Genomic DNA, 25,522 nt, shown 5'->3' on the forward strand with positions numbered 1-25,522 from the left:
TTACAGGCAAAGCTGCGGTGCAAACGGAATCTTTTCGCGTCGGCTGGACTTCAGCGCGTTCAACAGCCTGCCGCGTACCAAGTTGAACTCCTACCACATCAAGGTGAGTAATCGATTAACATTTAATTTAACCCGACCGGTATCAAAATTCGAACCTATTTGCTAATCAAATTCGTGCTCTAACGTCGTGCTCTAACGTCGTGCTCGAGGAAAGTTTGAAAGCGAGAAGCGAGCTATATGGGATTCCTTAAAGCTGAAGGTACGCGATGGAGCAAGGCCACGGTGAACCGTGGAAAGAGCCTTTCGCTTTAAGTCTCCCCAGGAAACTCTATTGTTTTGCCGTGTTCTTTCTTATCGATTCTCGCGTTTCTATTAAAAGAGCCTCGGACGTTTACACTTTGTTATCGTTCAAAATGATTTCATCGATATTCGGTTATCTCGAAAGATGTAAAATATCGATTGTTCACGATTTAGATCTACATATACAGTTAAATGTGATTTCGTCGAAAAGCTTTTTTCTTTATCATCGTCCGAGAAACGTGTATCGCATGGCATGCCACGGCGAAACTTCCATTGTCTTCGATACGGGATGAGGTATGTTCGTTTCGTGCCATCGAAATAATTTCTCACGGCGAAAAGCTAGTATTCGTTCTCCTTTTTTGTCTCGCGGAAAGAGTCGCTCCTCGTTGATCCCCCGGCGAATCCTTTGCCTCGTTGGATTGCGTCGTAACACTGTCGTCCTACCCCAAATACGAGAGGAAAAATCAATACCATCGTCCCTCGCGTGCATTTACAAACCACACCACCCCCGTTCGTCTGTCCGCGTGTATTTGTTTGCTCGGGTTCGTTATTACACCGAATACTCGCACACACGGACGCTTGGCGAGCTTAAAAAGCTTAATCCGTCCCCGAACGTGACACGAACTGCGTATCACGCGTTGCGGTAGGTCGATCGATCACGAAGAAGGCTTTCGGATACGACGCAGTACGCGTTTCTCTGCACCGTTCTCGACAGAATTTTCAAATAACCCTTTACGTTGAAAAGGTATTTCCGCTATAAGAAGACGGTAACTCGTTCAGACAGCAAATTGTCGAAATTTCGTGGAATTATTATTTCCCGTGTTCGTTTGTTCTCTTTAAAAAGAGAAAAATAAATGGCGAGCGCGAGTCGCGCTTCGATCCTATTATGCGAAGAGAATAATGGGAAGGGTGTAGAGGGGCAGGAGAAGAGGAGAAAACGGGTAAAATTTTGAACGTCTGGCTTTTTGCGTTGAACCTTTGGTCGTAACGCGTGCGCAGTTGAAGCTTTCTCGAAAGGTAGTCCATAAAACCTCCTGTTTGTTTGTCTCTGCTTTTCGTCGTCCACGGTTATTTGTTCGTTTTGCGAACAAGCAAATGGCACGTTTTATTAGAAGTAGTAAGAATGGCCATGCTGCAGTGTCTGGAAACAACGCAAGGTTTACGTTTACGTCGCGGCGCGGATTCCTTTCATTGGTGCCGCGCGAGACGAATCCTGCCCCAAGGATTTTCCAACGCGTGAAAAGCCGCCACCGCGTTTTATGACGAACCTTCGCGTGAAAATAAAAGCGGTCTCCACACGCGTGCTTCGCGTAAATAAGCGGCTCTTTCGAATCTTTGGGTTCGTCGATCGTTTAATCCGCGACTCGAAAGCACCGGGAACGATCGATTCTCTTCTTTCCTTTCAGCACGCATCTCGAGAGCGTAGGTGCATACGCGGAAAGCGATCGAGCAGCAGGCACTATGGACGAACCCTCGAAAACCACTCTCGCTTCGAAACCACACCACCCCTTTCTTTCCAGTCGATCCGTAGCAACGAGCGCGCAACCTGAAAGCTCTTCTAGCGATTATCGATAAACGTACTCGGGGAATTTGTTCGTTTTTCACGCGTTTACCTTAGAAACCGCCAAATAATTTATTCGATGCATCAGAGATTCGCGTCTCGTTGACTCGTCTTGGCGAACCTCGCATTTTCATTCGCTACCTTGAACGACGAGATATCGGTAATCGCGATTTTTCGCGAGGCCGCCGTGATCTCCCGATACGTCCTATCGTATCGCTAGACTGGACAATAAATCGGCCACGAGGAGCGACGAAAATGGGAAAATGGCGTGCCAAGGCGCAGTTAGTCGAGTCATTCGGTGCACTCGTAGATTGGGGTGTGGCTACTTCGCTCTATTCCCCGAGTGATATCCTACAAGTGCATGGAACTCCGTCGTTGAACGTTGGAGCGCTGTTAATTCGAATACGATAGGACTTGTGGATACCCCTGCTAGATAAATTCCTAGTTTGGTACTAGTATCGCGGACACGCGTTTCTTGAATATCCATGGTGAAATTTTTGATCGATCTAAACGACGACCGAGTGATTTTTGGCCCTGTTGTCAGTGAACGGGATAAGAGGCGGCGAAATTGCTCCGCTACCTTTTCAACGGTTGCGCAGCAAAATATTTTGTTCTCGGTTACGGAAGTAGAAGCCTCTCGACGGCTCGAGCGGAAGAGCACCGCTTGCGGTAGAGTTCTCTGAATGGTACTCGGGGCCGAGGGAGTAGAGATTAATTAAAAGGACGTCGTCGAGAATCTTCCGTAGCAATTCCAGTCCCTTGTGCTCGAGAAACTCCCCTTTTTCCTGCTTAAGTTCATCCTCGTCTTCTTCGTTTACCTTTTTCGAACGATTGCCGATCGACGTTGATTCCGAGAGAACCGATGCCGTCTAATGGTAAATACTTCCAACGATAGCGGCCCGAGATATAACATATAATTTCGGAATTAGCGTTCGCGCGCCTCCGAGGATCATCGTATTCGTCGAGATTCAGAATTCGATGAAACTTGAACGGGAAAGCACTCGAAATACGGATACACGTTGCAAGGTCTCCGTTACGACATAACGAAATTGGGAAAGTCAGTTCCTCGAGTCACGAGCCCTAGCCCAAAACTGGCGAGAAACTCCCAAACTTCCGCGTCCATCGTTTCCTACTACCTTCGAATTTAATCAACGCCGGCAGCAACGGGCTACCCGAGTGAGTCGGGATTATATTACTTGGAAACTATCTTAGGAATAACACACGGTTCTTGCAACGGCCGTGCTGGAAATTCGCTCGCTTACGAGAAAGCTCGAGAGCAGGTTCGCAGCACCGATACGCTATCGAAGCCAATATCTCGTTTAATCTCGGCAAAGCAACGTCGGCCGAAACGACGCGTCGATTCTTATTAATTCCGCGAGCTCCGCTTTTCGTATTCCGAAACGAAAACGTGGACGTTACCGCATCGATTACAGGCTTTTCACTTGATTTACCCTCTTGGATTTACCGGATACTCTACGGAAGAATAACCTCGACGAAACAAAGTTCATTTTCCTGGATATTGTAGACGTCGTAGGGAAAACGCGTAAACTGATTGGACCTTTGATTAAAAGTTGCCGATTTATAGGAAAATACGTGTAAAAATTTTTCTTAAGCGAACCCGTTATCAAGACCGAGCGTGTACGATGTTTAGGTTGGAAACTGTCGCGACGAAAAAACGAATCGTCCTCTCGTTCAAAGGGGTGCGTTCTCTCTACCTCTCGGTCTATTTTCATATTTTTTTTTCCACCCTTTTTGTTCCCTGATGGGTGTACATTTTGTGCGTTAACCCTCGTTCCAGAGCCGACTCGCGCGGCACACACAATGGAGCTTTGCATTAAAGGTCATTAGCTTAAACGTTCGCCTTCCTGTTGCGCAACCCGCGCAATTCACTGGTCGGTTACTCGCGAGCGACCGACCGACCGAGAACGAGCGCGGAGAAGTAACGTTTCAACGGAGAAGTAATTGCGCTTTCTTTCTCGTTCAGCTATCGTTTTTTACGGCGAAGCCAATCGCGTAAAGTTTCAATATTTTGGGATACAAGAAAATTTCTATCGGTTTTTCGAAACGTTCGCTCGGATAGGCGAAGAAGCGATCGATAGGAGAAAAGGCCGTTAGACGATTAAGGATACGTCGACGAGATAAAGCGACGGTGATTAATTTCTCTTCCGAAAGAGGAACGTTCGCGTAAAGCGAACCTTGACATTTTTCCCTAAACTGGGATAAGTCCTCGTGGCTCCCTCGAGACCAGAACCTACCTCAACCGGATCGATGCAAGATAGCCCCATGCTTTTCTCGCCCCCACGTCACGAACAGAGAACTATTTTTAGCCGTAAACTTGACGCGGTGCGTAAACCGGCTGTACGGTGTTTGTTTACACGGCTCGCGTTAAGAAAAACTCGAAAGAATCGCTGCTCTACGTGTAGTTGGCGTCGTTTAAAAATCGAATTTCGTCCGCGATAAGACCACGAGGTACTTTCTCTCGATTCTCGTCGGCTCGTTACGAACGCGTCGAGCAACGAGAAGTCTTCCAACAGAGTTACGAACGATTTCCTCCTGCCTCTCGCTCGGCCATCAATCTAATAAACGAACGAAATGCAACTTCTCGACGCGCTATTCGAACGGTCGTCGCGTACACGCTGCACTTTGATCGTTTTTCAGCCGTAGGGGCCAACCAGCGAACAAATTGCAGCTGGAAACGCCGATTTATCAGTTCTTTTACTCTCCGATCTCCGACTCTATTAAGGCAACGTTTTCTTTAACGCGACGATGCATCTCTGGTGGCGCAATTTACTAAAACGACGGTCGCGATTCGGTTTCTCGTACTTAACGCGATAAGCGTAGCAACGAAAGCGCCCGTACTCTTTCGGTATTGGTTCTTTTGTTCGTTTCGACAAATATGTAGTTCGAAGATGTGGCGGGTAGTAAGCAAAAGGAGGGTTAGTCATCGCCGCGTTATAATCGGCGAGGCTCTTCCTACGGTGGTCGTGTTCCCGTTGAACCCTCGGTCCGGACCACGAGCATAAAGAAACCTGACGAATACTCTGGTCAACGGGGCCAGTTGAGGGGCCAAGAGTAGACTAGTCAGGGAATGAAAAAGAACGTGGACGAAAGTAATGGCTATGGCATGGATGGCGCTTCCGTTTTCGCGGACGCATTATATCGGCTGCTTCGATGAAACCCGCCTTTTACGGGTTTCCCTGTTCTCGCCCGACCGGCTTTCTTCCTTCTTCCTTAAACGGAAAAACCTCCCTTTCTCTCGATCTGACCACCGACCGGCTTAACGGTCTCTCTCCTCTTCCAGGCTCTTTTCATTAGGTCCCTTTCAAGCGGCAACGATTCTGTGCCACTGGGCCACGAACAAAACCTTCTGCTAATTATTTCTTCCAATAATTGCTTTCCGCGAGATGCGTGGCAGGGAAAAGCTTTCTCTCGTACCGCCGACAAATAGTAATTGACTCGAGGGGTAGATCTGCTCGAACAACGATACTCGCAGAAAATACCTACTTGAACGCGCACTCGTCGAAACGAGCGTTTCTCTTTCGATCTCGATTATTCCTGTTATTCATTTTCTTACGTAATAAGATTACGTATTTATTTTCAATTATTTGCTCGAATCGAATTCGTTAAATTTCATTGTTTTTGCCGATACCGCGTAACGAATCGCGATAACATGTACCGAAGTAGCCAGAGTTTTGTAATTGTAAATGTAATTTTACCGAGCGCCAGCCAACCGGTGTAACAGGTTTTCCGTGAAAATCGGGGTTCCTTTCCCAGACACGTCGATTAATTCGCAACCCCCTTAGCACGGAAACATCCGCTAACGCCGAGCGGCGAAGGGTGGTCATTTCAAGTTTCCGCGCGAGCAGTCGGGAAAAATGTTAATTTCAGCGTTTACGCGTCACCGCTTTCTCCATTCTGCGGTTTAATTAAATTTCACCGACTAGGAACGTCGCTCGTTGTTCCGATGTTAGAGGAAGGTAAGCGACGACGACGACCCTGCTGCTCGGAAACACGAAAAACACGAAAAACGCGAAAAATCGAGAAAAATCGAGAAATCGAACCGTGCGAACGCGAACTCGCTTCGGAGCGTTACAAAATCGTTCGCGTTGCGTTCCAACGAACGCCTTGGGATATTTGATCGGTCGGTCGAAGTCGATACACGATGCTGCCAACAAGGATCCTCGTTCTCTCTGATCGCGACTTTTCAATTTTCTTCTCGCGGTTGCTGTTGGTTACATCACGTACGAAGAGAAAGCTATTAATGTATCTCCGATTCCAGATGAAATCGATTACGCCCGTGGAAACGCGATGCGCGACAATTTAATAGCAGTTGCTCCACGGCCTTTACGATTTTCCATCGCCGATAAACGTCGATAAACGTCGATAAAATACCTTATTGTATTCGTCTTTCTAACCGATTATATCGAAGAGTTCGAACGAATTGGTTAGGTCGCTAGGGATCAACGACCAAGTAGTATATTCTCCCTTCCTCGTCTTTCCGTGCGTGGCGACGCATAAATTCTCCGTTTCTTTTTCTTTTTTTATTTTTTCACGTCCGCTTCTGCACCTTCTATTTTCGTGGTACAGGCCAGCAGCCGAGAAAATGGAAATAAAATCCCGTTATGGAAATAGGAACGATCTGCCGAGACGTTGGCTTCTTCGATGTTCCCCTTCTTCGAATTGCTGGATCGTTCTCGATGATCGTCGCGATTGTTTTTCGTGTTACGAATCGCAGATTCGTTCGTCGTTCAAGGGGAGTGAAAGAGAAGTACTAAGAGACAGTAGAAGGAAGCTATTCGATTACGTAATAGCGTTTCCTGTTTAGTGGAATGGTCTTCGTTCGGTGAACTCGTTGGCCGTGTCTGCTCGATAGAACTCAATTTGTTGGGTTTTCGCTCCTCGGCCGGTTGTTCCGGGTGCTTTGCTAAATCCGTTTTCGAATATCCTGCGATATTTTATCGATTTGTTTAGCACGTTTGCTGTCCGGAGGGTCATCGATGTCCGGTTTTACAGATTCTCGATAGGACCGGACCAACGACGAGGATAAAATTAGATCGATCTACGTGTTCACTCATTTTCGGATAATCGCGTCGTGTTCTCCCTTGGTTACACCCTCGTTTCGGGTTTCCACGTTCATTCGGTCCGCGTCGGTATTCCAAGTAATTATCGATGAACGACCACGCTTCTCTCGGCCAACCTCTCGTATTACTTTCCCTCTCTTTCCTTTCCCGTCCGTCACTTTCTTCTTTCCCTTTTGTTCCGGTATCTTTGTTCGAGCCGTCGTCCGGTACCCGTCGGTCTTTTCTTGCATCGTCGTCTGCAACCCGTCCCTCAGGAAAAACCCGCGGGAGTCGGTCGAAGGATACCGATAGACAGATGTATAGTTGGAACAGCAGACGACGTAACGCCCGGTGATTTGCTTCTTCTCCGAGCTGAATCGATTCGCCGTCTCGTGTTTTTGCACCGTCGCCGCTTCGATTGCCACCCCGAATCTCCGAATTTCCTAAGATACCGTATAATATACTCTGCCAGACGTTTACCGCGTTCTCTGGATCGTTTTTCCTTTTCTCGACATAGGTAACGACGGGAAAACGAAAGGAAAACCACGGTAAAATAACGACGAACGAAGAAAGCGTAAAAAATAAGAAAAAGACTACGGTTGGTGCAGGATCATTCGGGTAAAGCATAATTCGCCAGCCCCGTTGTTAGAGTTTCATTAACGCCAGACCGGTTGAATTATTAACTGCAAACGCAATTGCCCATGGCAGCGGGAATAGATTGATCGTTCGATATCGAGCAAGACAAGTCGTGTTCCCCATTTAGGGGATCCGGTGAAGCGAGACTTCGTTTCACGAGAATGACGGCAACCCGCGAAAACTTGCTAGATTTATTACACTATTATTTTGGCCGATAGACGGCCGGTAAGAACGTTTATGGCTTAGAACGACGAAATTTGCCTGCGGGAGGTCAATATAACGTCCCGTAAACGAACCTAAGCCCTGTTTTCCCCCTCGTCACTCTATGGCCACGTTGTCTGCGAGAGAAAAGCCTGTTCCGATAAACGTTCCCACGATACGGTAGCCGGACAAGCTGCTACAACGATTCTACGCACGCAGTCACCACCAAAAAATCACCACCTCTACCGACAAATCGACTTTTCCTTAAATTTTGATCGCGCGCGATCGATTATCAAGTAGTAGACGCGTATTATGAGACAGAAAATCGGTTCGGAAGTTTAACCGATCTAGATCGCGCGTTGTTCGGATACGGAGAATGGCATTCTATTAAAGTCCACCCCCAGACGTTCTCTTGCCTTCGAGTGTCAGAGATAGTCGATTAAGAGGAAGGGATGAATCCAGTGTCTCCAGGTTCGCTCGTATTTGCAGAAGTCGATATTCGTCCCTTTCGGGGCGAGAGCTGTACCGACGCTTAAATTATCGACGCTCGCGAAATTAGATTCTAACTATGTTGCGAATCTTAATTTCCGGAGATGCGATTGAAAGTCGAAGCGAGCGTAGTGCAAAATAGCGAGGTTCTTCGGTCTCGTAATCGTCGGTAGCGGGCAAGTATCAAGGGCAAACGTTGATGCGACAAGGTGAAGTTGGTGCGGGTGGTAGGTTCGCAGCAGCGGCAAAGTGGGGTGGTGGGGTAGATGCCATGGTCGATATTGGAAGCAGCCAGGAACGGATAAATTTACGATTTCCAAGGTCTCAGGGGCGATGCAACGAATAATTTTCTAATAATTTTTTCGTCGAAACGTCGAAACGAGTTACGTAGATTTAAAAGATAAGCTAATCGCTCTTTTCCACGTTCGTTAACTTTCAACCAGAGGGCAAGTTTGTTCGCGGAAGGGCAAAGATACGCGAGTGAAAAGTTGCGCCTAAACTCCTACTAAGTCTCCGAACACGTTTATCAACGAGATATCGCGACGTCCGGAGAAAGGAAAGGGAATGAATGGGTTTGGGAGAGTAACAGAAAGAGAGACGCGGAGTAATTTTTCGTCGGGCTAGCGGGGACGTTAAGGGATTCGGGTTCGACCCATCTTAAGGATCTGTGGAACGGTTGTACGGCTAACCCTTTCGATTATCCGCGAGGATCGTGGCACGACAATCCTCCCGACGCTATTCGCGCTCCTCCGACGCTCCTGCGACGGATCCAGACATCGAATACACGAACGGATTACAAAGTCGCCGCCTCGGACAGCGAACCCTCGACGACATTAACGCAACCCCTGCCACTTTGAGTCTTGAATATCAACGACATTAGCCGCAACCCCTGGCAAGTTGATGGCCGAGAACGGCATCGGAATGCCAAAACCCTCTGGTCTGGTCTCCGTTGGGGGACAACGAATGAAACAGAATACTCGTCCGCGTTGTGTACTTGCCTTATACCCGAGTCGATTTACTTCGCATAATAAGAGCGTTCCGATTTCTTTTCTTTTTCCTCTCGATTCGTGGAAAGTTGACCGCCACGAAACTTTCGCAAAATCTCGATGACAGATCAGCGAGCGTGAAGAAAAAACACCGTTAGGGGAGCTCGTTATAACTCCTGGAGGTACCGTTCAGGACTTAGTCCGTTGCCCGTTAGGGATCAAGAGGTTAGCCGCTCGATGTTCGTGCAGAAGGGGGGATCCCATTGGAGAACTTTTAGAGTTTCAGAGGGGAAGGAGGCTAGATACTCGTTGATGATGTACGTTGGAAGCCAACGAAGAGAGGGGTTATAGCTACGGTATCGCGTTGATCCTCGAAAAACACGTGAAAATCACGTGAAAATCGGACTCTCGTAAATCTCGAAAAGCGTACGTCACTGGGGTTAATCGCGAGCCTCGTTATATTTTCGATGCTCGAAACTACAACCAAACAGATTCTCCCTTCTCGCGGTAGAGACATACTTCGTTACGCGACCAAACGATTCCCTCTCGTTTCGAAGCTTACGTCGCGTGTACGTCTTTCCGTGCGACGACGATTCCGCGTCCGCGAAGAAATCGCGAATCACGATCGGCTCTCGAAGCGAAGGAGGTCACCCTCGACCATCCCCGAAAGAAACATCTTTCGACGAGAATCGGGGGATCGAAGGGGGTGAGTACGACGTAGGTCGTTCGAAGGATCTCGTCCGGTTGTACGGTCGCGTTCAGCCGGAAAGTCTCTGTTACTCGTCGAAACGATCGCGACGCGACGCGACGCGACGCGACACGGAGTTACGCAAATTAGCGACCTTTATTCCGCCCTGTCCGCTTTAAGTCTACGCAGGGACGCGAGGGGTGCAGGTGGGAATCAATGGCGCAGCTGACGAGCGTTTGGCTGCGCATGTGCGCAGACAATTCTATCGACCGTCGCTGCAGCACAGACACGGCCTACCCCTTCCAACCCCTCCGGGCCAGGCTGATCCCTAGCAGAACACGATGGAACGGGGGTGGCTGGTGGGGTGGCTCGTTCCTCGAAGATACGACTCGCGGTTGTGTGCGCGCGTGAAAAGCTAGGAAAAAGGTCGGAAGGACGAGGAGGAGGTGGAGGGTCGAAGAAGAAGAGGAGAAGAAGGGGCTAAGGTCTGGAGCATCGGCTGCGACGGCGCTGCAACGTTCCGCGGCCTTGACTCCGCTGACGTCGCCAACTTTCCCCGATGATCCAGCGCGAGGCAGACATCCGGGCGACGGGAGACGCCACCGGATCTCGTCCACCCCCTTTCGCTGCACCATCACCACCCCACTCGTTCTGCATCGTAGTATCAACCTCCCTCTACTCTCGTCCCCTGATGCGCCTCGTCTCTCTCGCTTCTTTCCTTACTGCCGCAGCGAGCGACACCCTTGTGCCATAGGATTGCCAGGTCCTCATAACCCATTTCGAAGAGTGGAAAGAGCGGAGCCGAGGGGAATCGCGCTGGAACTCGGTCGAGATCGAACCGTCGACTCGCCATTGCCGCTCGGTTCGAAAGAAACCGGAGACGGGGTAACCTTTGACGCGCCTGAACGTACGGGATTGCGACGTACCGTCTCGCCGGAGGGAGAAGGAAGGAAGAGTCTCTTTGAAGTTATCCCCGTGGCAAGGGAGAGTAAGCGCCGATAACGGAGAAAATTTAAGACCTCCGTCGACGCGAACGACCAATTCGAACGTCTTTCGTCTTGTTCGAACCGGGTAACGCGATCGAGAATAGACGCCGCAATGCCTGGTGAAGAAAGGGTGTTCGCGAGACAGATAATTCGATTTTCCTCGACGTCGCTACGGAGTTAAGGATTCGATCGTTTGGACAGCCTTTGTTCTTTCGGGAGACGCGTTCGCGGAGTCGGTCAATTTAGCGCGTTACGAAGGAAACGGTCAAGCAAATTCTCGAGCCGAGTCGACGACTGTCGCATTCTCCCCTACGACTCTCTGCTGCGGTGTTCGCTTTTCATCGGCGAGTTTCGAATTTCCTTTTAATCGTAGGCCGCGTCGTGTTCCGGTCCTCCTAGTTGGTTACCTTTTCACGAAGAAGAGCGTCGTAATCAGAGACGCAGCCCTCCGAAGCAATTTTACCCCTTTGTCGAGAAACCGGGACGGCACCGAGTCCGGCCGAAAATCAGGCAACCCCTTGGTTCCTTGCTGCTTAACGACGGTCTTCGTCCTTTTCTTCCTTTTCGTCATGCTCGACGCGAGCTGCAGGCGTACTGTCAACTATCAACGGCCAGACAATAGCGTGATTAGGGCACAATGTTCCATCTACCCCTTGGCTCGATCGCTACCGGGTGTGTGGACTCTCTCCTTCTCCGTCACGGCAAAACGCGACCGGCCAGAGAACGGAGCTCGTACTCTGACGTCGCGCCGTGCCGCTTGGATTTCTCTCTCTCCGTCTCTCTTCCTTTCTCTCCAGAGAACCGGAAGCCATTGTGTACGACGAACAGGCTCTGTCTGTTGGTTGGTTCGTCGTCGGCGTGTACCGAGGGAGTGTTGCGGCGCACGGCTGCGGGACGTCAACCACGCATTAACTTGATGTATGAGTCGCAGACCCGCGACGTTGTCTCCTGCCCTGATGGTTCTCCCTTTTACGGTGTTCGACCACCGGTCGGGAAGAAACCTGGGGCAAATTTTCGCGCCAAAGAGCGTCGACTCCCTCCGGCACCCTTCTCGCGCAAACATTTCTTTCGCGCGGTTCAAGGGTGGTGGTCGAAGGGTGAAGCCTTCAAAAGACGGAGTCGTTGGGACGCGATCATCGAGGTCGTAACGCGCGTGTACTTTGCACCGAACGACCCGCGAATAACGGGGATTACCGTGGCAACGATCGAAACACGAAGATTCACGGCCGGAATAAAAATTGTTGATTCGGAATGCCGACGCGTGACGCGACGTTCCAATCGCCCGTCGATGTGTCCTCGACAGGGTGTGTTCGATCGAACGCTGCAAGGGGATGTTTCGCGTCTCCGCCTTCTACGTGTTTCTCGCGCGTCCTGCAGCTCGTCCCTGACGAGACAAGGTAGATTAGCTTCGGCAATCCCTGTTTGAGGAGTTGATTACCCGGCGGCCCTTCGGCGCGAGTCGAGAAATGCTGCCGCAAACGACTATTCTCTGTTGTCTTGTAGCCTCTACTACTCTTATAACGCGCGTACTCGAACGATTTCTCCATATTATTTCCTCTTTTCTTTTATACGCATTTTCGAAACTATCGTTAATATCACCATTTCGTTACACGATTTCTTACCTCTACACGAAACAGCTTGTCGAATCGTAATGTTCGTTTTACAGACGAATCGCGCGTTCCTTTTCGGACTACGTCAGCAGTGTCGGGATTTCGTTCTACGAGGTTACGTAACTCGAAGTTCGGATGCCAAGTTGGCAACGAGTACGCGAGGTAAGGTAAAAAAGGGAGACAAGAGATGCGTTTTTGCCGCTTTTCCTTCGGGCCCCACCGCGAAATCTCATCCTCGACTGGATTTAGGCTTTGCGTCCAAGTTACGGGACGACGCGTCGCTCCGCTCTTCGTCTCGACGTTTCGATTCGCTTCGCTCGCGTTCGTTGCCAGACCGTCGAACGAGAAGACGTTCTTCACCCTTTCGTCCAGCCCGTATCGCCGTTCTCGGTGTTCCGTCGCGCATCTACTTCGCCGAATTCCCGCGTTCTCCCGATCTATCATCGGCAACGCGAAGCAATTTCTTCTCTCGGTTGACTTTATCCGATCTCGTCCGGTTCTATGCCGCCTATCGCGCGACTTGCTGGCATACTATAATGAAGATTTATAGGGAGCTTACCGAAGGGGTGGGATCATCGAGATGGCTTATTGCCGTCCTCGGAAAGTTTTCAAGGTTTAAGCACCGCATCTACCCCACCCTCTGCACATCCCCGTTCTTCTCCTCGAGGACAGTCAACGTCCCCGTGGAGAACGGAGAGAAGGCGGTCGCTGAAAAAGAGGGTGCAAGAGCGAGGGGGTTGCAGGACAACACCGGTATATTAAACTTTTTATAGAGAAGGGGAGAGAGAGAGGAAGGAGGGAGGGCAGGGTAAGAGGATTCTGTCATATTAAAATGTTCGTCTTCGTGTCTCGAGAGGATACGGGTTTTACTCTTTCACCTGCGTCTCTCGTCCTTTCAAGCTCGATACGCTTTGGAATGCGCGCGTTTCCCGTCTATTCGGAGAGCCATTATCGCCGAACTTCTAGTTGTAAATAAATCACGTTCGCGCGGATCGCTCTAAACCAAAGGTTTAAAATTTGAAGAATTTTTTGAGAAATTTCCCAGAATTTCGTATTAACCGGATCTAAAAATCGACTACTTTTCGGTATTCGAGAAGAGATCGATTCGTCTCGTTAGGATTATTCGCGAGGCGGAATAAAGCGTTATTTCTTCGCAGCTTCTCGACAGAGAATTCTCCAGGTAAAAGCGTAGATTTACGAGGAGAGGCTCGCGACGTTTCTTCGAGCCTATCGATTAGATCTTAACTTCGATCTCGGATCGCTATTGGATATCTCTCCGTCCCCGTGTAGCGCGTATACGACCCACATAAATTTCCATTATCCGACGACTTTGTACCCGGCATAGACTCGGGTTTATTGTCTATGAACTTCCGCGTTTCTCGCGCGACGTCGCCTTTATCGAGCGATGTTTCTCGAAGACCACCTTGTCGCTAAAAGTGGATCACGCGAGTCTCGATGCGGCCGTCAGACGAGGAGGCAAAATCGTTCGATTAAAATTCATCGAGCCGCGCGTAATCTGTAACGAACGACCGCGAGGGAGATCCTGGACAGCGTGTACCGGCAGCAAGAAATCCGGCTTTAAAGCGTGTACCGGTATATGTATAGAGGCTGTGCAAATAAAATACGCTCTGTCCGGTTGGCGATCAGCTCGTACGTTATAAGCGCGCTAGATCCTGGCCCGATATCGAGAGATATTCTGTTGGTGCGGTCTTTCGTTGTGTGTACATCGAGCAGGACGATAATAATCGGCGCTTTTGTACGGGCAAGTCGTACGGACGAGTTCGATATCCGCTCGAAGATAATTGCACGGCCGTGAGGGCGTGCATCTTTGTCTTTCGTTCTCGTAAGAAGCTCGCTTTTAATCGAGCTCCGGTGTTTGCGAGCAAGTCGAAAGGGTAGTAGCCTACAGCCACGCGGAGCAACTAGATTTTACGGCGAAACCAGACGACCAGGCTACTTTGCGCGTAAATTACTGTGACGGTGATGAAGCATTGAACGATCGCGACCAGTACTTTTAGATATTATGGGTTATCTGAGAAATCGCAAATTTCATCCCTCGCGCGTACTACAAAGATTACTCCCGAATCGAATCGACGCGTTTAAACGCACGACGAATGCGGTTATACTTTTTACGATTTTTCCTCATTTTGCCCCATTTTGCCCATCGATGTTTTAGTTCGGAAAGCGAAAGAGAATGGCTGGGGGGCAATCGTGTTTTCCGTTTCTATATTTCTTCCTTCGATATCCGCAAGAACGCGATTGATCCGTGCGAGGAAACGTTGCGTTTCAGAATAACAAAGCTCGAAGGCTGGTAGAGAACTTTGATCCTTTCGAGATTCCAAAGATATAGTACGCGGAGTTAGCGTCGTTTTTCGATTACGTTAAATAAAAGGAATTTCTTTTCAACGAAATGTTTGCCATGAAAAATCGAATTCGCGTGTTTTTGCGTTACAGTCGCCAAACGTTCTTTTAACTGTTCGCGAACGAGACCCGTTTTCGAATTACGTAAAGCTTTTCGCGATTCCTTCGTCAACGGCCGGCCGGATATCGCGCTGACTCGCGCAACGTGACGCGTTCTCACGCAGCGCGCGTCGCGACGCGACCGTACGAGTGACGGCGGAGCGGGTTGCAGCGGGGCGGAGCGGGACGGAGCGGGACGGGAAGGACACAGCCGTGCGTATTTTAGAATCGCGCGGTCGACGCGGAAACATTGTCGCAGGTCAGTTGAACGTGACGCGAATCACGTCTCCGTGTCGTTTGCCAAGAAGCTTTGCGAAACGTCCAATCGGAGGTTTCGAGTTAACGCACGATTTCGCAACCAGTCTTGCTCTCGAACTTTGAATGAACGCGCGAGACACTGAAATTCTCGGCTCGTTAATCGCCCGAGAAAACATCATTCGTTTACCACCGGTGAGAATTAAACTGTCCGACGAATTCGAGTTTCTATGCACCGTAGTTTCTCTTTAGGGTCATTTCGAATTTGGAGACGGCCGTCAAAATCTCTTCCGTATTTGCATAGTTTTACAAGTTGTCGACAGACGCGGTTGGCCGTTCGCTGGAAGACGAACTCGCTATTAAGCTGTCAGGTATCGAATGACCGATTTTGGAAGATGGGAAAGTATAGCGAAGCAGTATGCGTTCGAATGGTTCGTTAATGTTCCGAGCAGCGCGCGAGAGAATAACGAGATTGGCAAAGGAATCGTGCCGCTGCTCGTCTCGCGAGAATAAATTAGCGAGAAGTGCAACGGCTTTCTAGCGTATGCCGGGGACGTGTTCGGAGCGTACGCTTCCCGAATTAGAATATCCGTTTCGGAGCGGGCCAAAAAGGTGCTCGTGGGCGTGCTCGAAGCGCGTCACCATTCGTGGAACTTGAAAACGAAAGCGCAACAAGTATCGAAAGTACGTGTATCGGCGCGTGTCCGCGATATTCGCGATTAAGGCTTTCGATCTTCCCACGAGTCTCGAGACCTCTTCTCGTTTATTTTTTTTCGCAGTTGGCCATAGGTCGAGGCAGGTACGGCACGCGATTGAAAAAAGAATTTAATAGCCGGAAAAGAAGTTCCGTAATACCTGGCATTGTTTTCCGCGTTCGTCGGAACAATAGAATCGTTAGTTGTGGTCGATCGTGCGCGTTGCGGCTGTTCGAAAAGCGTGCCTTTATAAAGACACACGGTGTCGGAGTGCAGAGTCGCGCGCACCACTATTTCGACATCGCTATTTTGAAAACGTCGAAGTTGAGAATGCGAAAATTTGTAGATTCGTAAATAGAAAGGCAATAAGTAGGTTGCAACGAAAATAAGGTACTCGTAGTTCGAAGGCTACGCGTTCGTTCCCGAGAAGGATAGCGAATCGAGGCGTTGCTTGTCGGCGAGACGAAGCGGGAAGAAATCGGTGGACAACGCGCGCGGTGCACTTGCATAAAATAATCAGTCAACGACCGCTGCTCGCGACTGGCGTTGCTACTTTTGCGTCAGGGTCGGCTCGGCTCGGCAACGTGTCGTGTAGCGTAACGTTGGGCTAGGTTAGTAATATCGCCTCGCCTCTCCTCGCTTCTCCTCGCCGGAGCTATTTACTCTAGGCTCTATTCTTACGCGTCAGCCAACTAGCACGCGCGCCAACTTACACAGATACACGGTTCGTTCATCGTTGCGCGTGTGCCTACGCTTTCTGCTTACGGTTTTACCGAGCCTCGAGCGTGTCCAATAAAGCCGATATCGCAGCGTACTCGCATACGTCCCAATTAGTGACCAGACAATCTATTTGCGGTCTTTTCCTTATCTCTTATATCGCACGATTACCTCGAACACTTACGTTTTCCATGCTGCGACGAGCATGGACGAGCACGTAAACGAAGAAGACGCGACGAAACGCTGGAATTTTCCGTGGGTCGATCCTTCCCATTTATCGATTTCGTTGATTCTTATCGAGACAAGTTAAGGTCGGCCGCGAGGAAACGATCGTCGAACTATCTATATTTTTTACCTATATTTTCCTGTAAAAGCATTCTATACTCGTCGTTCAGCTCGGCTTGTAGATCCTTTTATCGCGATCCGGTTCAAAAGCGATTGACGATCGTGCGACGAAAAAGGCGGCGTCATATCTCGCGGTTTAAAGTTCACGGTTCACAGTAACCCAGAAGCGTAGTGATCCGTAAAAAGCGCGAGCTCCCGCGTATCTGTGTCACGACAAATACGCTCGCCGATGAACGCGTTCCCGGTAAACATGTTTGTTCGTTCGATCTCGAGCTACGTGGCACGTATACGGCCGGTCGACCGTATACTGGTTTCTTTTTTGTGTTAGGTTAGTGTAATTCCGTCTGACGAGGTTACGTTATTCCACTGGCTCTCTCGTCAACCATAGTCGTCAACGTCACGCAACGAAGCCCACGCGTATCGCTTCGCGATTAACGTTCTCTGCGCCGTATCACCTTATCCGTTTCGCTTAACGACCGTCTCGCGAAGTTGCTCGTGCAATAAAGTCGCTACGCGAGCCGTGCTTCTCGACTGCACATCCCGATGAATCACGAAGTCAGAAACGAGCTATTGGGTCGCGACACGCACGCGATACTTTATCCTCGTCGTAGCACGTCGTAGCCCCCATCCATCGATGTGCTCCACCGATCTCGATCGTCCTGCTTTCTGCGATTTAACCGCACAAATATCCCACAAACCAAGTTCTGCGCTTTATATTCAAAGTTACGGACGAAAATACAAATCGATCGAGTTATCAGATTATGCCTAACGAGATAGTAGAAACGGTTCGATACGATTTTATCGCGTTGTTACACCGATAATTTAATGCGCGAAATAACGCGTATTCCGCGTGTACGCGTTTCATCGGGTCGATCAACAGGTTTTCGGGCTTTCGGTCTTTCGGTCTTTCTGGGCATTTACACGTATTCTACGTATTATTTATACGAACATTTTTTCCCTATTACAGAAAAACAAACTAGTCGAAATGAAACTAGACAACAGATTTCGACTCGGTTTTGGTATCAGCCAAGCGTGCAGTCGGAAGCTCGTTAAAATCGGAGGCGGGCGGTTAAGTCGTCCTCCTTCTTGTTAGTCGAATTGGATAACGAGTCTTTCGCGCGGAATAAAATTGGCCGTTCCGTGGCCGCGCAAGACAAATCAATTGACGAGTACGATATCTCGCCAGCGTTCGGTCCGTGTGCCTTTTAGCACGTTATCCGTTTCGTGTATAGGCGCGTTAAACGAGTCAACAGCCTTAAGTCGAGTTTTTCTTGGCCTAGGTTAGGAACTATCGCGTCCAACATCGACGATGTTTACCACCACGCCTCTATTCTCGTTTCTCTTTGGATTAACGGCTATCTCTCGGCTCGCGTCTTCTCGCGTGCTTCGAATACAGCTGAACGTGTGCGAGGTCGTGGCTGACGATAAGACGGTTACAATTTTTCCTTCGTCAAATAAACTTATCGCTATCGGAATGCTTCGTTCTTCGGCTGCTTTGGTCAGCAAATTGTTTCGAGACTTTTCGAGAAACGAATACATTTTTCACGCGAGAATCGTGTCTTCGCATCCTCGGAATTACGAAGCGGCTTCTATGTATTTATTTCGAAGGTAAGCTTTTTCGAGTCTGACGGAATCTCGCGATGAAGAGAACGGTGTCGGTAGTGCAGTAAACTCGTAGCGGCGGATAAATATACGGTATTATGTAAGTTGTTTGCCGCGAGCCAGGGTACGCGCGAGAAGGAGAGCCATCGAGGAGAGCGAGGAAGAACCTCGTACGTCTGGTTGCGTAATAAACGAGACGCCAAAGTTCTCCGGTTCCTTCTGCGTTGCCCGCAGGAAAACTCGAAAACGAATCCGATCTTTTTTCGTTCGTCGCTTCTTGAACAGAGAACAAATATATTCTCTTTTTTTTGCCTCCGTTTCTCCGTCGCGAAATATTCGCGTCGATCGCTCACGGCTCGATGGCGTTACGCAACCTGACACGTTCTCTGGAGATTTCCTCTGCCTGTGAAATCGCATCGAAATCGTCCGGAGGTTATTTTCGGTATCGATGGCCATCGTCCTCCGATATCGCATCGGGGTGGAAACGTGAACGCGGTGGTCAAACGTGCCGCGTATTTCCCGGAAATTCTTGTTCATTGATGATCTCACGGATCGTGTCCCTCTCGTTTTTTGCAGAGCTCGTTACCGGCGTGTCTCGTTAACGCCAACAACCGGCTGTCCTTTTCCTACTCCGTCGACCCACGCCCAACGAACGAGGATTAATTTTCGATCGTAGGCGTAATTTTGCTTTTTTTCATTCGCCGTATCGGTAAATGGTTTCGCCCAACTTTTTCTTACGTTTTATTCTTTCTTGGAAGACAGAGAGAAACAGGGCAGAATCGTCGTCTTCGTCGTCGTCGTCTCATTGTCGACCGACAAAGAAGGGAAGGGAGCACGGTACTCGTTTCTGTTCGGAGATTTCAGGTCGCAACGGTGTAACGTTCTTGATCCGATTCGACAGCTGCTAATGCTCGCGGAAAGACTGGTCGGTGGATTGTTGTGCCGCGACTTCGCGACGGAAAAGAACGATGGGTATTTTCGCGAAGAAATATCAGGGAGTAAAGAGGAAAGCGACGCTCGTGTGACGGATGGAAAAGCGAACGTAAGGGATTCGACTGTCTCCCTTTTCTCGTTTCCCTCCTCGGCGGGTATCGACAGCTTCAAAGGGATTCATCCCCTTGTTGGATTTCCTCGTTCGAAGAACGTGCGACGCGAGCTTTCAGGCAATTTCTCAGTCGTGCAGGTCACGTCTTTTGTAGCACGAACGAACGAACGAATGAACGAGCGAGCGAGCGAACGAACGAACGAACGAACGTACGAACGCACACGGTTTCTGGCTCGGCTACCAAACTGATTCCGCCACCCTCCGGGTGCTCACGCTCGCGCGTTGCGACTGGGTCGGAGTCGGAGGAATCTCATAAATACTCGAGAAACGAGGATACTCGACCGAGGACCAGTCATATACGTGTTCCTTTTCCCGTGATTCTATTCGGAAGAACGGGGATTTTCGGCCCAAGCTTCGTCTCCTTGTATTCTCGCTGACCCCTGAAATCTCTCTCTTCGGACGAGCAAATTGTTTCCTCTTCGATCGGTGGCCCTCGTCATGGACCACCCCCCTTCGAGCTCTATTTTCGCTTTTCTCGCTGATCGAGTTTTCTTCGCGAATGGAAAACAGGAGAGAGGTAAGCGCTTCGAATTTATCTGGCTGGGAGTTGAAATTTTTCAAGCTGTGTACTCTCGATAGTTTTGCGATACTATTCGGCTATTGGAATATTCTATGCGTATACTTATCGCGTCGATTCGGATAAAAAATGAATTACTTGGAATTATATTTCTGTTCGATGCAAACGCGAAGTTTAATAAAGTTCGTAATTAAAGGAAACTTCAGCCGTACCTTAAACGAAATCGGCATATAAAAGGAAAAAGAGAGCACTTTGCTGCGCATAGTATTTGGTCCACGTCATTATTTCCTTCGCTCCTTCGCGACAGCTTACGTGTCGGTATTAATCAAGCTATTGTTCGACCAAACAACATATATTGGTCAGGCAATAGGAGGAAAAATCATGCGTTATGTAAGCAGGGAATACTGGAACGTTATTTAGTGGTTTTAAGTCGCGACGAACAGTCGAATCTCTTCTCTTCTTGGTGCTTGGCTGTCGCCCGAGGAAGAAACTGCCTTTTCAAACTCGATTCTTCGCAGGAATAACTTGTGAGTTAGATCGTTGATACGTAGCTTTTTTTCTTTTATACAATTTTCTTCGTTACGTCTTTCATTGCATTTAGCTTTCGCATTCTATTGCAGTTTCCATCGCGGTATACGTAGGTATTACGTATCGAGTAACGGAGAATGTAAGTTTACTTTGCAAACAATTTATTTATTTCTTTTGTAATCGGTACATCGTCTACATCTAAGAGGGCTGGAAGTGTGCGCGTCACCCGAAAAATTCTCAAGTTACAATTACAGACGCGTCTTTTAGAGTTAACAATCTTCGAGCGCGACGCAGGCTTTGGCGCTGTTTCGTACGTAACCTTTTTGGCACCTGCATCCACCCGTGAAGCTAGGAGTACATTGCTAAAACAGACAAGTTTATTTTACGAAGTGAAAAATCCATGGTGATCGTTTAGAAAGTAAAAAACGTACAATAGCTGGGCACAAGAAGCGGATAGGATGTGGGTTATCGCAAGTTGGTTCGCAAAGACTTCCGCAAATGTTCCACACCTGGTTCACAGCGCACTCGGTTGAGTTCTGTGCTGTAAAGGTAAAATTGCATTAGTACATAGTTGAAATCACGAGTAACCCTGTTCGTCACTAAAACGATCATCGTTGATTTGAAAACTTTGAAAACAAATATTTTCACTTGTTAAGATAACACGATTCAGGTAATCGGTTTAAACAATAACTTAATTTCGCGTGTACATATAAATAGAAATACTTACCAGCAGCGTATGCAACGGCAAGGAGCACCAACAATACGACGTATCGAGACATGATCAATTTTATTTCGATACTTTCTTCTTCCTTTCGAAGTTTCGTGATCGTATGGTACCGAACCTCTCGATGTCATCGGTTTTTATACCACACGGTTTTACGTAACTTTGAAAACTTTTGTTATTTCTCGAAAGATAACGTCTACCGATAACAAGAGAAGTCACAAAGGAAAGATAATAATTTATGCAAATACTCGGAGAATGTGACACGCCTAATTAACTTGCATTGTCGAAACGTATTGTCGGTGTGTAGAATACGCTTTTATTTTGATCGCTAACCGACATTGTAGCTATTCTTTGGGCGCGCTACTCGTGGCGCTTGATACGTTTTAAGGTCGCAGATAACGAGTAATTACCTTGTGTAAATTCATTCGTTTACCGTTCGACTTTTCTTCTTCGAATAATTGCCAGTCGGAGGGGATAATTTTATGCGTATACGATCGACGACGAATAAAAGCTGTTGGAATCGTTCAGAGCAATTTCTTTTACGCTCTTCAGTTTTCTTTTGTATCGTTGGAGAAAAACGTTGATTCCAGTGGCACGATCGATCAACGGAAAAGAAGTTACAAAGTTGCATCGCGTTGTTCGTAGATCGAAATATTAGTGGTTAGTGACCGCGCGTCCTCTTCGCGACGATATCGAGGTCGGGTTGTTGGGGTCGATGGGTAATCTTCTTAACGAAGAATCGTTCGTTCGGACGGCGAAAGAGGGAAATACCTCTTCGGTGGTTCCAATAAGCGGCTATCGGATACGCTTGTCTATTCTCCGGAGAGATGAAATTCGTGACCAACGCGAAGAGAAGGAACGAGAACGAAGTAGAAAATACGAGATAGTAGTTACGGGGAGAAACAATCCCATTCTACTATCCCTGATGCTCGGGGGGGCAGAAAGAGGTCCGGGGTCGAGGACGAACGAGTGGCAGGTGCGTCTGTTTCTAGGATGGAGCTTGCTGGCAGGGAAACTTAATACGGTATTTTATCGGTCATAATGCGCCCTTTTCACCAGGTCCCATCTTTTTCTCTTGTTCGTAGTAACACGCGACGATATCGTCGTTCTTCGCGGGCGCGTTTCTATTTTCTCCTTCCTGAAATGTTCCTACAATCGTTGAACGTACGAATATATATGTATTTCCTGCGTTTCGCTACGCATATCGAGAAACGTCGGTACGACCATCCTAGAGGCAAATTACGCGAGCAGACAGTGTCGCACGCGAGTTAAGTCGCTTTATCCGTGGCGCGAACGGCCTTTGTTCTCCAAATGTCTCGACATCCCGAGGGATTACTTACGCGTGTGTAGCTGTTTTTCGGCAAAACGCGACTGATTATTCCGAGATGGGGAATAATAGCTGCGCGAACAAAGCGTCCCGACGATGTCGTCGGTATAGCCGCACGCTTATTAACGCCCTGCCAAGTATTGTCCTTTTGCTTCCTTTGACGCGCCCTCCCCTTTCCTTTTGTCGCGTTTTCAACGAACACGACCGGGTAACGGGAAAAATCGAGAAGCACCGTTCGTAGCTCGTCCTCTCGCGATACTCTCGACGACCGCTGCAGGCGTCGATCTTCCTTCAAAAATACTCCACGGATTTGCACTCTCCTGAAAGCCTCTTGCACAGGCATTTCCCGTTCGAAAAGGTATCTACTTTTTTTTTGCTGTCGAACCCCGTCCCGAAGTAACGCGAATAGAACTTTTCCGCTGAGACATGAAAAATTGGGAAAGCACCGACGATCGTGTTGGAGTGCCATCGACGAGTCGCGTTAACGTAGTTCGTGGCCGCCGTATACGTGCAGCAAATCAGCGAAGAGGTAGAGTGAGTCGTAAGAAATTTGCCAGCACGATCTCGATTCTACGTTATTTCGTTTACTCGGTATTTACAACGTTTACCGTGTATACCGATATGCTGTGGGATCGAGGACGAGAGAGAGAACGAGAAAAAAACATTCTCTTTCGTTTCGTCGAGCAATTTCATTTCTATTTTCACGGGCCACGTTTCCCGGTTTTACACGCGTTGCTCCAACGAAAAACAAATCGATCGCGCGTCGCCTTGGGCTGAATTTCAAAAGACGAAGAAAAATAACGCGAGAAAGAGTGGCGGATATTCTTTCCTTGCGGCCATCGCGTTAGAAAACGCGTACGAATTTAATGTAGCGCGATTGAAATATTAGCTGCTATACTTTTTTGCGATACACAAAACTTTCGCGTCTTTTTTTCGCTTTCCAGCCCGTTAAGTCACGAGAAAAACACCCTTCTTAGCTGGCGTTGTATGGAAACGCGAGATTTAAATAACGATTTAACACCGTAAAGTCTGCGTCCCCCGTTCATCGTCGTTCCTGCGCCTGTCACGGAGAAGAATTTATTATTTCCAAACATTTGGATAGACTGTTGCAACTTATCTCTGAATGGGAATCTGTTCTCGCGGCAACGGAGTAGATATTGTTCGCTAACGATCGTTAGAAATCGAAAACGCCGAGGAAGCAAAATCCGTCTATTCGTCATCGCGCGTCGTTGCATCCCTTCGAACGAATCTCTTTCTTTTCGGCGAGGCACGCAGAAGAGGGCGGAACAACCCCCGGAGGTTTCTTCGTCGAGAACGAGTCGCGTAAAAAAGTCTGGTTCCAGCAGCTTGGAGCACCATCGTCCAAAGTGTCCTCGTATTCTTGCAGTTTTATCGCGCTCACGCGACCCAGACTTACCGGCAAACGTCTGTGGAAGAGTAGTCGCGGCGATTCTTGGAAATCCGTCTTTTCTTGATATGTAATTTTGATAGAACAGTTTAGCAGTTTCTTCGATCGAGATTAAAAAACTAAGGAAAGGTGCAGGTACACATACCTGTAAGGGAAAGGACCGGTTTTTCGTTAACGAGGCGTGTGAAGAACTCGGCCAGTGACGCTCGTGGCCCGTTTTTGCGGGTCGAAAAGAAAATGAAATAGAGGAGGAAAGTCGCGACGGAAGCAGAAGAAAAAAGAGAGCCTTAAATGTACCTCGCAGCGAAATTCGCAAAGCGTTCGGTAACAGCTGCTACTTCCTTTTCCCTTTCCGAGTTGCTCGATGCTGGTGCCATTGCCGTATTACCGTGCGCCTAAAAAATCCACTTCCGGCATCTTCTCGAGAAATAAACACTCGTTTCGCCGGACACGAGTATCACCCTTTCCCCTGTTTCTGTCTTCTATTCTCTTTTCTCCTAGCCGGAACTGGAACTTCCTAATTACTACAAATGAAAGTTATCGATTATACGAGTTATCGTTAGAGAAGTTTAGCAGGTTGTCAATTTAATTTCTTATAGAATCACGTATATTAGTTTGTCAGTGCTCGTGTTCGTGGAGGTGTCCGTGTTAGTGGAGGTGTATATAGAGAGGTGTCCGTTTGTTCGAAGGTATTCGTCCGAGTGGCGTGTTTGACCGGTAAAAGGGTTAATCCGGCTGACTCGGCTTCTAAGAAAAGGAGTCTCCGGCCGATCCGAACAGGTGTATCCGCGAGAGAGAATGTCGAGGGGGCTGAGAGTCGAAGGGATAGCCAGATTTTGCTAACCTTTCTTTTGCCGAACCGCGTGTACAATGGAGGTCAGATACTCTTTGTACGGTTTCTCGCGTCAGTTCGAACGGGTTAATTCCTTTTAAAATCCGGAATTCGAAACGTTTCACGCGACGCTCTTATCCTTTCGTGTAGCAGCTGTTTACGATCTATGTTCAATAGATCAATAGATTGCGTTTTACAACCTCCACGAATCGATTCGAAAGAACGGCCCCAATAGGTCGAGTATAAGCAGGCAGGAACGAATCGCTTACCAGTTGTCGTATCTTATCGTCTAATAAACGCGTTTTAAAGCCGTGGCACGATTCCTTTCGTTGCTTTCGACAATTACGAGCACACGGAGAACAATAGCGGCTAATGGTAGTTTTGCGTTATCGGGTCTTAACGCGGTAATACGCGACAACCGTTTTGCGTTTACGTTTTAACCACTCGTCCGCGTAATAGTCGAGGCTCGTTCGAACCGAGGAACCGCTTG

At 48.5% G+C, this 25,522-nt stretch overlaps 2 protein-coding genes across 16 annotated transcripts in view; one reads left to right on the forward strand and one right to left on the reverse strand.

The window, feature by feature from the left end:
- The window catches only part of heca (hdc homolog, cell cycle regulator), a 100,385-nt gene that overhangs the window by 18,702 nt on the left and 56,161 nt on the right, over positions 1 to 25,522 (forward strand). For 12 of the 15 annotated variants that reach the window (XR_001097453.2, XM_012297936.2, XM_012297937.2 and 9 more), the window contains exon 2: positions 7 to 103. Coding sequence is in view for 7 of the 15 variants with exons in the window: in XM_012297936.2 (XP_012153326.1) it covers positions 7 to 103 (97 nt within the window). In the remaining 8 variants the exon portion in view is untranslated. Of the gene's footprint in view, positions 1 to 6; positions 104 to 20,535; positions 20,741 to 20,814; positions 20,881 to 25,522 lie in introns of those variants that run through there. The other 3 variants (XM_076539162.1, XM_076539159.1, XM_076539160.1) reach the window with 3 other exon arrangements.
- On the reverse strand, positions 20,886 to 21,624 carry LOC100876746 (chymotrypsin inhibitor). Its single transcript, XM_003708607.3, has 3 exons — positions 21,469 to 21,624; positions 21,173 to 21,282; positions 20,886 to 21,103 (listed from the first exon to the last, which is right to left on the reverse strand). The coding sequence occupies exons 1-3, from the start codon at positions 21,518 to 21,520 to the stop codon at positions 21,011 to 21,013; spliced, it is 255 nt and encodes an 84-aa protein (XP_003708655.1). The 5' UTR covers positions 21,521 to 21,624; the 3' UTR covers positions 20,886 to 21,010.

This window comes from Megachile rotundata, chromosome 13, assembly GCF_050947335.1.
Source record: "Megachile rotundata isolate GNS110a chromosome 13, iyMegRotu1, whole genome shotgun sequence".
Classification (NCBI taxonomy): domain Eukaryota; kingdom Metazoa; phylum Arthropoda; class Insecta; order Hymenoptera; family Megachilidae; genus Megachile; species Megachile rotundata.

Excerpts from the sequence above, each read along its gene's own strand:
- LOC100876746 (XM_003708607.3), bottom strand. The coding sequence starts at position 21,520 with ATGTCTCGATACGTCGTATTGTTGGTGCTCCTTGCCGTTGCATACGCT. Across the intron at positions 21,283-21,468 it reads TGCCGTTGCATACGCTGCTG|CACAGAACTCAACCGAGTGC; the intron begins GTAAGTATTTCT and ends TTACCTTTACAG. Across the intron at positions 21,104-21,172 it reads GCTTCTTGTGCCCAGCTATT|CAATGTACTCCTAGCTTCAC; the intron begins GTACGTTTTTTA and ends TGTCTGTTTTAG.